The 12,172-nt window shown below is 50.9% G+C and overlaps 1 protein-coding gene across 1 annotated transcript; it reads left to right on the forward strand.

Annotated features, from left to right (window-relative positions):
- The first annotated feature begins 6,001 nt into the window (after nt 1-6,001).
- Krt35 (keratin 35) lies at nt 6,002-10,458 on the forward strand. The gene is made up of 7 exons (XM_048450577.3): nt 6,002-6,518; nt 7,280-7,362; nt 7,557-7,713; nt 8,161-8,322; nt 8,602-8,727; nt 9,453-9,673; nt 9,968-10,458. Exons 1-7 carry the CDS (start codon nt 6,048-6,050, stop codon nt 10,113-10,115), a joined length of 1,368 nt encoding a protein of 455 aa, XP_048306534.3. The 5' UTR covers nt 6,002-6,047; the 3' UTR covers nt 10,116-10,458.
- Nucleotides 10,459-12,172: the final 1,714 nt, after the last annotated feature.

A 12,172-nucleotide genomic window follows, 5' to 3' on the forward strand; every position in this document is an offset into this window, starting at 1 on the left:
TTTTTCTACTAAAATTCATCTATTGTGTCTGGTCTTAACTGTGCTTTTTACGCCATGCAAAACCAGGTTCCCCTGGAAACGTACCCAATAAAGTGTTCTCTTGGCATAGCAAAACTGATCCTCGTTGATTCTGTTGATTCTCCTGGGGTTAGTGTCTACGGGGTTTGGGCATGGGATGCAGTAAAGTCGCTGAGTGATTAAAGACAATTAATATTGAAGATGCTTTACGTTCTGGTCAACAGACACTGACTCCTACCTCAATCTTGGTGGGTGCTGGTTGGTTGTCCCTAGATTAGCTTTGTCTGCAGGCACCTACCCTAAGATAGGCAGAGGAAATGCAAAGCCTCCCGTCTTCTTTTGCTGTCCTCACCTCTCATTCCGCCCTACTTTCTCCCGTGGCTAACTCCTGTTTCCCTTCTTCCCAACACGGATCAGTTCAATAGAGTTCCAGGGCCAACCAGAGAGCTCCAATCTCAGGTAGCCCAGACTGAGCCAACCACACCATGGAGGGGAGTTGGGGTGAACTGGAAGGTGAAGACAGAGTGTCAGGCAAATCCATGTTCCTAACATGGGGGTACAGGAATGATAGAGGACCCTGGAGGAACAGCTAGGGGCACTTTTATATTCTGTATTGTAAAGACTCATTTGCACTCCGTATTGTAAAAGGGAGTCAGTGTTTCACATACACACTGCTAATGGTTCATCTGTCCTAATAACCCTCACCTACAGCTCAGATGTCCTGGGAGGAGCACAAGGTTGAGGATGGCAGATGGGGTCACTGGACTTAGAGTTTCAGGAGTCCCTGAGCACAGACACCCACAGAATGAGGGAGGAACACCGAGATGATAGAGACATAGACATACAAGTCTCAGGGATGCATCTGGGGCCTGACCAGAGAGGTGAGCCCGAGATGCAGAGTGATTGACAGCTTTTATTCTCTCACCCACTCCCATGTCCTGTGAAGTTGTGATGAACTTCACACAGGTGAAGGTGAGATGAGAGGCAGGATTTTTTGGAGCGTTGTAAACCCATTACCTTTCCGGCTCACCATCTCGTCTAATAAAGTACAGCATGATTTGATTCCCACTTCTGTTCATTGGCCTTTGTGGTGACAGGCAACATGAAGTCCCATATTCCGTTACAGGAAGTATGGGGTGGCAGAGACAGTGTGGTACAGGGGATGGCCAGTCTGCTATGTGAAGTGGCACTCAGGGTGTGTGGGTAATCCTGACTGAGCTGTGCTGACCAGCGTATGGAGCTTAATTGGGCTAGGCTCTGGATACCCTCCTTATCCCAGAAGCCAGGTCTATGAAAAGTCAGAGGTCCCATGCTGGCCTCTCTGCTTTTTGACCTATACTTCAGTTCAGAACACAGACCCAGAGCTGGCAGTGACTTACACCAGACCACGCAGCAGTGAGGGACTGAGTCCTGGCCATCACCCGGCTCTTCTGCTTTTGCCTCTGGGATCTTCCTTGAGGCCAGGATAGTGCTGCCAACGCTACCATATATCTGGTGACTACGCCAAACAGGAGGAAGCCAGAGGTTCAGCAGAAGCAGCCCAGGTAGGTCCCAGGAGATGTTCACAGGCGGAATGGAAGTGCCTTGGCTGTGACTGCTCTGTCGCTCTAACAGCGCGTGCCCAGGCACGCCCAGGGACTCCTTTAGTCCCAGCAATTCATCCGTGCCTTGGAGCTTCTGGGGGCCCAGATCGGACAATGTGTGTCAGCACTCTAAATGTGGTGCTCACCAGAGTCGGTCTGAACCAAAATGAAGAGTCTTCGGGCTACACTCAAACAGCCCTGGATGATTGTATTTGGTTTGTTTATGTGTCGTTGCTTCAATGCCTACTACATCCCTCGGAGTACTATGCTCAACCTCAGCCACACACTTAACTGAGGCCACCAATGGGAAAACTGGAGGGCAATATTGCACAATAATCGGAAGTCCTAAGACTCCTTGGTTCTTTTGACTCCTAGCCCACTGCTCTCTCCACGACATCAGGGGACAAATGAGATGATACAGGGCGCTTACTTTCAAGGCGGTCAATTTATTCTCTGCTTTCTAGATAGACTATCTGGTCCTCTTTCCCAGACACACTTGCTTCAGTGAATAAATTAGAAGGCAATGCTTGAGGACCTCCCCACCCCAGCCAGCAAAACCTGTGCTAATATGCACCAGGGTTCAGCCAGGGAGGAGCAGGGCCGTGACATTAGCGGTATTAACTGTGGATAACAGGCACCGCTCCCAGAAGCAACCATCCAGTTGTAGACCTCCTTCTCTCCCTCCCAGGATCAGCCCAGGGATAGCAAGAAGCAGGGAAGTGCAAGGTTTTGACTTGTGAGCTGGGGGAAAGATTGTTGAGTGTCGGGGTGATTAGGGAAGGGTTCTGAGAAGATTTGGGTGGGCAGAACAAGGAAACAAGAAGGTAGAAGGTATTTTAGGGCATGGCTGAGTCTGACTATGCCACGTTCTGGGGGCAGCAGGGTCTGGACAGAGGACAGAGATCTTGAGGGGGAAATTATCAGGGTGCTTCTAAACAATGTTAGTTCCTGCTGATATGGAATTCTAGGCAATTATTTTATTTTAGCTTTTTAGATTCTAATGGGGGAAAAAGAAACGGAGTAGCACAATCTATAGGCATTTCATAACCCTGAAAATGTTACTTATCTGTTTTTTAAATAAAAATATCGTATTATCTAAAAACATCTTATCAGGATTTTTCAGCCACACCTTTGAGCTGCCTCACTGGCTCCTGTCTCCCTTGAGCAGATGGCTTTTGTTCTCTGCTAGGGGACCTGACTTGTTGGGGCAGGTGCTGTTGGTTCCTGTCTTGCAGTTTCTGCTTCCTTATCTCTGAGAGTGGGACTCACAGCAGGCGGCCTTTCCCCCCCCCCCCCCCCCCCGCTTCTCCTAGTCATTCATTCTCTTTCCCTCTTCCAATTGTCCCTCTACACTCTCTTCTCCTCCAAATCCTTTATTCCTTTATATAACACAATGCACCTATTCACTCAGTCACCCTCCCCCCCTGCACACATTCACTCACATTCACACACTCGCACACTCACTCGTGCACTCTGAGACATCCAGAAGGACAGCGTTGTTTTCGACATTGCAGGGGTGTTTCAAAGGAAGTCTAAGGTTAGTCCCCAGGGCAGTCCCTCGGGAAGATGGGGCTGAACCACAAGACAGAGGACGGCAGTTCATGGAGGACAAAGGGATTCTCTCAGTCACCTCCGTGGGTTCTAAGTGTTGGATCAGTGCAGCAGGACTGGAGAGGATGTGAGCTCTAAGGAGAAGGAATGACTGGGACTGAGTCCCCAGAGGCAGTGGGATGGGTCTGAGGACTGGGGTCACTGGATGGGCGGGGCTATAGTGTCCTGGCAGAGCCTGTGTGGACCCTGCATAAACTATTCATGGCTCCACCATTGGGATTTCTGTGGGAGTTGGCACCCTTCTCTCTATGTAGGGTGTAGGTGATGGAGGGGTTTAATTTAAGGGGACTGCACACTTTGAACAAGAGCCGTTTCTGTCACCTCTGCTACTCCTTGGCTGGCTCCTAAAGCACCGTAAGTAGTCAACTATCCAGTGTGGTTATAATAATGTCCTGGTAATGCCAACCCCATGTCTCCTGAGGATCTCGTGAGGACTGACTGAGAGGGCGTGTAGAAGGACCGAGCACGGGTCCTGGCACTTACCCAGTGGGTGATGGAAGTCCCCGCTGGTATTGTCATTAATAGGGCGGTTTGGAGGACCAGTCAAAGCTGCCAACAGCACTTGGTCCCTATCTAGGCAGCTCAGGTGTAAAGTCCCACCAACGAAGTCATGTGATCCTTGGGGTTGAGTAGATGGAGTCAGAATTCCTAGAACTTCTTGCTGCGACTTCTCTGGGACACACGGCTTCAGAGTTGCCCTGATGAGCCCAGAACACATCCCCAGACATCTCCAGGAGACGGTGACTTAGGAAAGGGATGGGTGGGAAGCACAAACACTCCGGGAGGCTCAACCAGGCTCTCAGCTCTGCTGCACTGAGGTATGGTGGTCCAGGCAGGAGAGGCTGAGGCAGCCAATGGCACCCTAGGATTATGTTGGGTGGGTGCTGATCACACGGGGTCCCAGGCCGTGGGAAGGGTGCAGTGGCTGGTAGGAGTGACCTATGCACCTCGCCCACCAGATAGTGGACTGTGTGCTTAGAGTCTATTAGAGGCCGTCCCCACTCCCTAATGACAGCTGCTTAGCTTTACCAAGTTCCATTTCAACAGGACTGAGCTTGTGAAGGGATTGATTGCTTCCACTAGGAGTCCTTGCCACAAACAGGTGCTGTCTGAGTTTCTTCAAGCTCAGGTAAAGTTTAAGGCAACCCAGGGGGCAGGCATTGATACTCGTTCTCACTACAGAAGAAACAGAGGGAGACCCTGGAAGGTGGAGTCAGGTGGTTCATGCTGGGGCTTTTTGAGCCCACGAGTTCAGATGTCAGATTGCTTTTCTTGGGACCCCAGAATGTGACTCATGCCCTGTAGATCCTCCTCCAATTCCCTCCTTTCTGTTTTCCATAGGCACTATCCTATCAAGCAGTCTGGGACAGTATCCCAGGTTTAGTCAGCCACAAACCGGAGGTGCTAAAGCAGGTCTTGTTATATCCGAGCGTTGATGTCCTCAGCTACGGGCTAGGGACCATGAACTTAGTTCCGTAGACAGCACATGTGGGAAGGTGCTGAGCATCATCATAATTGGTTCACTGCAGGTCTCACTTCATGGTTGCTTCCCAAGCAGAAGATAGTCGATGTTCTTAGAAGAGAAAGCAGAAGGGCTGGAAGAGATGGCTCAGCAGTTAAGAGTACGGACTGCTCTACCAGAGGACCTAGGCTCAATGCTCGGCACCCACTTGGCAGCTCAAAACTTCCTGTAACTCCAGTTCCAGGGGACCCAACACTCACACACAGGTATACCAGCAAAATGGCAGTGCAAATAAAATAAAGATAGGTATTAAAAAAAAGGAGAGAAAGCATGGCAGCTTAGAAGCTGGGTCCCATAGGCTCTCACCTGCGGCAGTCGGTCCCCAGCATCACCTCTCCTCAGCCCTGGTTCCAGGACTCACTTGTTCACACACTGAATTGACCAGATGTCTCATCGAACTTTCTAGGCACTGGGTCAGCCAGTTTCCAGAGCAGAGATGAGCCCGGGAGGCTGAGGCTCCTTGGATCTGCTGAGGAGATGTGTGAATCAAACACTCCCCTCCCCCTCCACCAATTCAGGCAACAAGAAGGGAAGCCTCCATTTCTACCCGGCCTGGAAAAGACATGTCCTCCTAAACACGGCTCTAACTGTCACATGGGTCAGGACTTGACTTCAAGTTAGTTTGGCTAGAGTCGAGGCTACACAAACAGAAAGAGCTCCTGGCTAGGGAGTAGGGGAGTGTCTGCTGAGGCTCTGTTGGGTTGAGGGTTACTAACTGTCCTATTTGGTCCAGGACAAAAAGTTTCCTCTATCACACATTAAAATCACAGCAGTTCAGAGGAACCTGGGACAGTTGGCCACCAAGGTCATATCTTCCGGGCCCACTCAAGAGTCTCTTATGTTTGCTCAAACTACAAGCCCCTGGCTTCCAGCCACTTGCAGGCTTGCATCCCCCCTCCCCCAGACTGTTGTTCATCAAAAGAGACAAGGCCGAAGAGGGCAAGACAGTGGCCGGACTCCCACGCCTATTTAACAAGGAGGCTGAGGTCTGGGTTCTGATGACAGGCCCCTTTGAAGAACTGATGCAGACTGGGCCTTCCCAGGGTGTAGGGCTGTGGGGGTGAGTCTCCACAGACCCACTTGTCCAACGGGGCTTCTGTTTTATGAGGCCAGGGTATGTTCACGGGAAGCTAAATAACAGGCTAATGAGAGGTTTTGATAGAAAGTGGAATTAACTTTAATGAGGAGAAAACACTTTGTAAGGGCCGACCAACGCCCAGCAGGGCAGAGGTATAAAGTCAGGCTAGGGAGCTGCTTCTCTGTGTTGGGGTGTCTGCTCTCAGAGATTTACTGCTTACCGGGCTGCTGTGGCCATGGCTTCCAAATGCCTCAAGGCCAGCTTCTCCTCGGGATCCCTCAAGAGCCCGAGTAAATCTGGAGGGAGCTCCACGCGAACGTCTTCAATGTTCTCCAGCAGCTCCTGCAAACTGCCTAGTCTTTCCCGGGGAACCCGGAGTTTCTCCGTGTGTTCTGCTGGCCTGGGTAGAAACAGTTACAGGGTTTCCAGCTGCCTGCCTGCTCTAGGCTTCCCCTCGGGAGGTTTTTCTAGCAGCTACGGCATCGGTGGAGGCTGGTTTGGGGAGGGCATCCTCACTGGCAATGAGAAGGAGACCATGCAGGTCCTGAACGACCGCCTGGCCAGCTACCTGGAGAAGGTGCGCCAGCTGGAGCAGGAGAATGCCAGCTTGGAGAGTCGCATTCGCGAGTGGTGTGAGCAGCAGGTGCCCTACATGTGCCCCGATTACCAGTCTTACTTCCGAACCATGGAGGAGCTCCAGAAGAAGGTGAGTGATTTGGAGTGGTGTTAGGTCTAGAAGCCGGGATGTGTGTCATAGGAGCCTGGATCCCACAGGGAACTTTTGGAGGAAACAAAGCTTTTTTATATCTGTGGCTTCTTCTAGTCTCTCCGATGATCTTAGCCCAGTCTATCAGATGAGAACACTCAAAGCTAGGCTGATTAAGTGACCCAGGTGGCAATTAACAGACTCAGAACTTGAACACAGGCTGTATTAACTAAGTGGCTGTGTAACCTTTGATACCACTGTCCACCGTTCTGAATTTGAATGTCCTCATTCTATAAAGGCAAATTGCTTGGATTTGGTGTACTTAGTGAAGCTCTGTTTCTGCACCCGTAAAGCAGAGAAGATGCCTTCTCTGTAAGTCCTCGGGCTCAGCTGGATCTCGAGAGAGAGTGCTTGTGACCAGATAACTGAGCATACCTGTTAGCAACAACCTGCCTTGGGCTCACAGCAGGCCTTGGGGACAGAAAGGCAGGAGGAAGCTTCATCTCCTCATGCTGTAGCATCCTGTAGCATGCCTTTGCCTTCTCTCTAGCCCTTGGCTACACATCATAGGGACACCACACTGCAAGGGTTCTTGAGGGTCTACTGCCTGACACCAGCTTTCATCTCTTACGGAGCCACACTGTTGAGATTCATGGATGGGAGTGTACCTCCTTCCACAGGCAGCTCTTGTCAGACTCAGGGGGATGCTGCCACCAACAGAACATCCTTTCTTATATGAAATCACTTCCTTATGTCCCCAGACTCTTTGCAGCAAGGCAGAGAACGCCAGGTTGGTGGTGCAGATCGACAACGCCAAGCTGGCTGCCGATGACTTTAGGACCAAGTGAGTGGCCTTGCTTGTCCCCGGGCTGGGGCTGATACAGTTGGATGCTGCTGATGGTTGGTCTCAGGGCTCAATTGCACTCAGTCATTGAAGCATGAGGGCAGAGCTTACAGCACCAGGTCAGTTGTGGGGTGGGCTTGATTTCCGTGCAAATGGGATCACAGGTCTGGGGGTGCCTTGCTCTATGTCTTTAGGTATGAGACAGAGGTTTCCCTGCGGCAGTTGGTGGAGGCTGACATCAATGGCCTGCGCAGGATCCTGGATGACCTGACTCTGTGCAAGGCTGACCTGGAAGCACAGGTGGAGTCTCTGAAGGAGGAGCTGCTCTGCCTCAAGAAGAACCATGAGGAGGTGAGCATGGGGGAGGGGAGGAGGTGAGCATGGGGGAGGAGGTGAGCATGGGGGAGGAGGTGAGCATGGGGGAGGAGGTGAGCATGGGGGAGGAGGTGAGCATGGGGGAGGAGGTGAGCATAAGGAACCAAGTGAGGTTAGGGAAGAGGTCAGCACGTGAACCAGATGAGAGTGGGGGTGGGAGCAGGAGGTATTCATGTAGGACCAAGTGACGATGGGGAAAAGGCAAGCACAGAGAATCCGAAGACAATGGGGAGAGGTGAGCAGAAGAGTGCCTGAGAATGGGAAGAACGGGGAAGAGATAAGTATGAGGAATAGGTGAACACGGGGGAGCAGGGGCGCGGGAGAGAAGAGCAAGTGGGAGGAGGCGAATGCAGGAAGAGCACAGGGAGAGAGGTGAGTAGGGTGAGGCCGTCACCTAGGAAGAGGCCCTCGTCTGTGTCACAGGAGGTGAACACACTGCGATGCCAGCTTGGCGATCGGCTCAATGTTGAGGTGGACGCAGCGCCACCTGTGGATCTGAACCGTGTCCTGGATGAGATGAGGTGCCAGTATGAGACGTTGGTGGAGAACAACCGGAGGGATGCGGAAGACTGGTATGACACCCAGGTAGGTACCTGGAAGCGGCCAGCACAGCAGAGGTGATGTCATCTCAAAGTATCCCTGGGGCTCTGAACCAGAAGCCAGAGATAGAGGGCTTTACTTCGGGTTTGACTCCATCTTGTAACCATGCGGTCTCCCCAGCACGCACGACATCAGTGGGTTGGAGTGGGTAATCTGGAAGGTGTTCCTTAACTCATCACACTCATGGTTCCAAGCGATCTCTGTGACCTTTGAAGCTGAGACCTCAGGGTTCCTGACCAGACCCCGTGTGCGTGTGTGTTGCAGACCGAAGAACTGAATCAGCAGGTCGTGTCCAGTTCAGAGCAGCTGCAGTCCTGCCAGGCGGACATCATTGAGTTGAGACGCACAGTCAACTCCTTAGAGATCGAGCTGCAGGCCCAGCAGAGCATGGTAGGCACTGGGGTGGGGCAGACTGCTGAACCGAGCTCAGAAGCACACAGCCCCTAGATTCCACATGTTGGCCATACACACCGATTCCAAGAGTTCAAATTCTTAGCTCAGGGCTTCCCTGTGTAGAGAAGAGGGCATGAAGATCAGGCACGCATCACAACTGCCCTTGGGATGAAAGATAAGAAGGCCTGTAGTACTTGGCACACACCGGGAGTGAGTTCTCCAAATAAGATCCACTTTCTGTGTAACTGCTGTCCAGAGGTACCAGTAGGAAGGAGAAGCTGTCTGGATCAAGGGGCCACAGGAGCTGGGGTAGCTCACCTTTGGTGCTGTTTGACTGTGCTTTCTCCTAGTTCAATGACTCTCTGAGCTTCCATTCTTTCTTAAGATTTATATATTTTTATTTTATGTGTGTTTATAGTTTATGAGTGTTTTGTTTGCATGTGTGTCTGTGTGTCATGTGTGTACAGTGCCCATGAGGGCCCGAAGAGAACATTAGATCCTCCGGAACTAAAATTACAGACATTTGTAAACCACCATGTGGATGTTACAAATCAAACCTGGATCCTCTGGAAGAGCAGCCAGTGCTCTTAACCACTGAGCTGCCTCTCCAGCTTGTGCATCCATTCTTGTATTCCAAAGTCCCACTGACATCCAGGCAGATCTTCCTCACTGGTTCTCTGGCCTCTAACCTTCTCCTCCTCCCTCAACCCTTGCTTTCCCAGAGAGATGCTTTGGACTCCACCCTTGCAGAGACAGAAGCCCGCTATGGCTCCCAGCTGGCCCAGATGCAATGCATGATTGGCAGTGTGGAGTCCCAGCTTGGTGAGATCCGGGCTGACCTGGAGCGTCAGAACCAGGAGTACCATGTGCTGCTGGATGTCCGGGCCCGGTTGGAGTGTGAGATCAACACGTACAGGGGCCTGCTGGAGAGTGAGGACAGCAAGTGAGTATGGCTGCATGTTCTCACCCCTCCAAAGCTCTGGGGAGACCACACGGTGCCAAGGAAGAGCATATCCTGATTCAGGAACCTTAGGGGTTTAGCGCAGGTCTCGGGACAAACTCATTTGTTTGCTCCAGCTGGTTCTGTTTTCTTCTCTGAGAGCCTGTTTCCCTTTGGGTAAATTAAGGAGACACAGTTGAAAGGGTATCATCTTATTTGTATGTCTTCGATCTGTTCAGCGTTATCGAAAACAGCAACAGGATTACGATAGTAAGTCAACTCTCTTCTGTTTTCCAGGCTTCCCTGCAACCCGTGTGCCCCAGACTACTCACCCTCTAAGCCATGCCTCCCCTGCCTTCCTGCGGTCTCCTGCAGCGCTGGAGCAGCCCGTGCAACCTGCAGCCCCCGCCCTGTCTGTGTTCCCTGCCCAGGGGGCAGGTTCTGAGAGGGACAGATTCAGATGGTCAAGGCCGTTACCTTCAGGGTTCTGACACGGCATCTTGTCAACCCCAACTCTTACAGCCCAAATATCTGCATTCATGCTGGAGCCAGGCCCCAGGCCCTGGAAGGGCCCCTGCAAATATATGTCTTAAAACTTCTTAGACCCTGTCAACTAAGTCTGGTTGCCCTTCAGGCCTTGACGCCTCATCATTTCAATGGGCTCCAGGGTCTCTGTTCTGGGCCTGTTCCTTGGTCAGTCTTTCTTTCTGAGTGTGTTCTCATAGGTTCAGAAATTCAAGACAATGTATCTGAGGCTGGGACAATAAAGCATTTGCTCTGGCTCCCAATGACTGGCTCACATTAATTCTGTGTTGCTTTGTGTCCATCTGGGGTTTAGATTGACTGTTGGGCATGACTGTTGGGCATGGAGGATGCTTGGCCAAGGGTGACTCTGGAAATAACAGAGTCCCCAGGCTCCTCATTGGGGGTGGTTAAAAGACTGCAATGGAGATTTTTTTATGTGTGTGTGCCTTGGCTGTTATTCTTCCGGCTCCATCCACCTTATTTCCTACTTTGAGACAGGATATCTCATTGCCCTGAAACTTGCCAAGTAGACTGGACGGGCTGACCAGGGAGCTCCAGAGATCTGCCTGTCTTTGCCTCCCAAGCACAGACATTACAAACCTGTGCCACAATGCCTGGCTTTTTATCAAATGTGGTTGCTGGGGATTGAACTCAAGTTTTTGTATCTGCAAGGTTCACTTTGCTAAATGAAGGCCTTGCTGGTGTGACTTCTTTACTTAGCTTCCCTGATGAAGACCTTTCTGCAAGGTCTCAGCATGGTGACAATTATTACCCACTTTGCCTCTTAGTATATGTCGCAACCTTTGGCGGGGGTCACAGAATAGGCCTGATAAGGATGAGATAAGTGGAAGAGAGAGCGTTGGGGTCACTTTATTAACCTGTGTGTGTGCTTTTCACAGCAGGGACACGTGCCCCACACTCAGGGTTTTTAGGGTTCTTGCATATTAACTCCCCTCTTCCCTTACTGTCCTTCCCTGAAATTCTCCCACTTCAGGAAATCTCAAAATCCCTAAGTTTCATTGCATGCGGGCCACAGAGATTGAGCCCGAGTTAGCATTTTCACTTGTAGCTCTGAGGCTCTTGACCGAGGAGACCCCTGTGTGCTCTTGGCATCTAGTGAGGTTGAGGCTCAGACGCAGAAACTTCCAGCATCTCCCCATAAAGCCTGTCATTTGTGTTCAGAATTCTTCTCTCAAAAGACCAAGCAAAGCACCAAGCTCAGGCAGATTGTCTCCAGGGACATGTGCTCTTCAATGACAAAGCTTCCTGCTAAGAAACTTAAGTGCTGTTAAGAGGATGATCATGCTTCCAAGGTGAAGCTCAGGATGGTGGAAGGTACTGGACTGATTCGGACCAGAGCTATGCCCCTCTAGGGCATCAGAACAGTTCCTTCTCCTGGACAGGAGGGCCCAGGGCTTTTGTGTCTGCCAGCAACATGGCTCTAGGTAGCCTGTGTTACTGTCTTCTTGGGACACAATGGTTGAATTTGCTAAAGCTCAGGCATCTGCCTCATTCTCTTTATTCTATAAACCCATACTGAGCATCAATATGTGCCAGGTAGGATGCTAGGTACCACAGGCAGGGGTCAGTCTACATGGGAGGGATGCCTTGGCATAGGACAGGGAAGATACCCACTTCTACTTACAACTTCTATCTGTCTGTCTGTCTGTCCGTCCGTCCGTCCACCCATCATCCATCCATCCATCCATCCATCCATCCATCCATCTATCTACCACCTACTTATTAATCTGTCTGTTCATTCACCTATTCATCTACCTATCTACTGCCTTTTTACCTGTCTACCTCCCTACTTACCTACCCACCTACCTACCTACCTACCTATCTATATATATCTCTTTCTCACTCTCTATCTGCCTATCTATCTACCACCTATCTATCAATCTGTCTATCCATATATCCATTCATCTACCTATATACCACCTATTTATCTGTCTGTCTGTCTGTCTATCTATCTAT

The sequence above is a fragment of the Myodes glareolus genome, chromosome 9 (assembly GCF_982192425.1).
Source record: "Myodes glareolus chromosome 9, mMyoGla1.1, whole genome shotgun sequence".
NCBI lineage: Eukaryota > Metazoa > Chordata > Mammalia > Rodentia > Cricetidae > Myodes > Myodes glareolus.

What these genes read in the sequence shown, in the direction of transcription:
- Krt35 (XM_048450577.3), top strand. Translation starts at nt 6,048, where the DNA reads ATGGCTTCCAAATGCCTCAAGGCCAGCTTCTCCTCGGGATCCCTCAAG. An exon ending in TGGAGGAGCTCCAGAAGAAG is followed by an intron (nt 6,519 to 7,279) that starts GTGAGTGATTTG and finishes TTATGTCCCCAG; the next exon opens with ACTCTTTGCAGCAAGGCAGA. An exon ending in TCAAGAAGAACCATGAGGAG is followed by an intron (nt 7,714 to 8,160) that starts GTGAGCATGGGG and finishes TCTGTGTCACAG; the next exon opens with GAGGTGAACACACTGCGATG.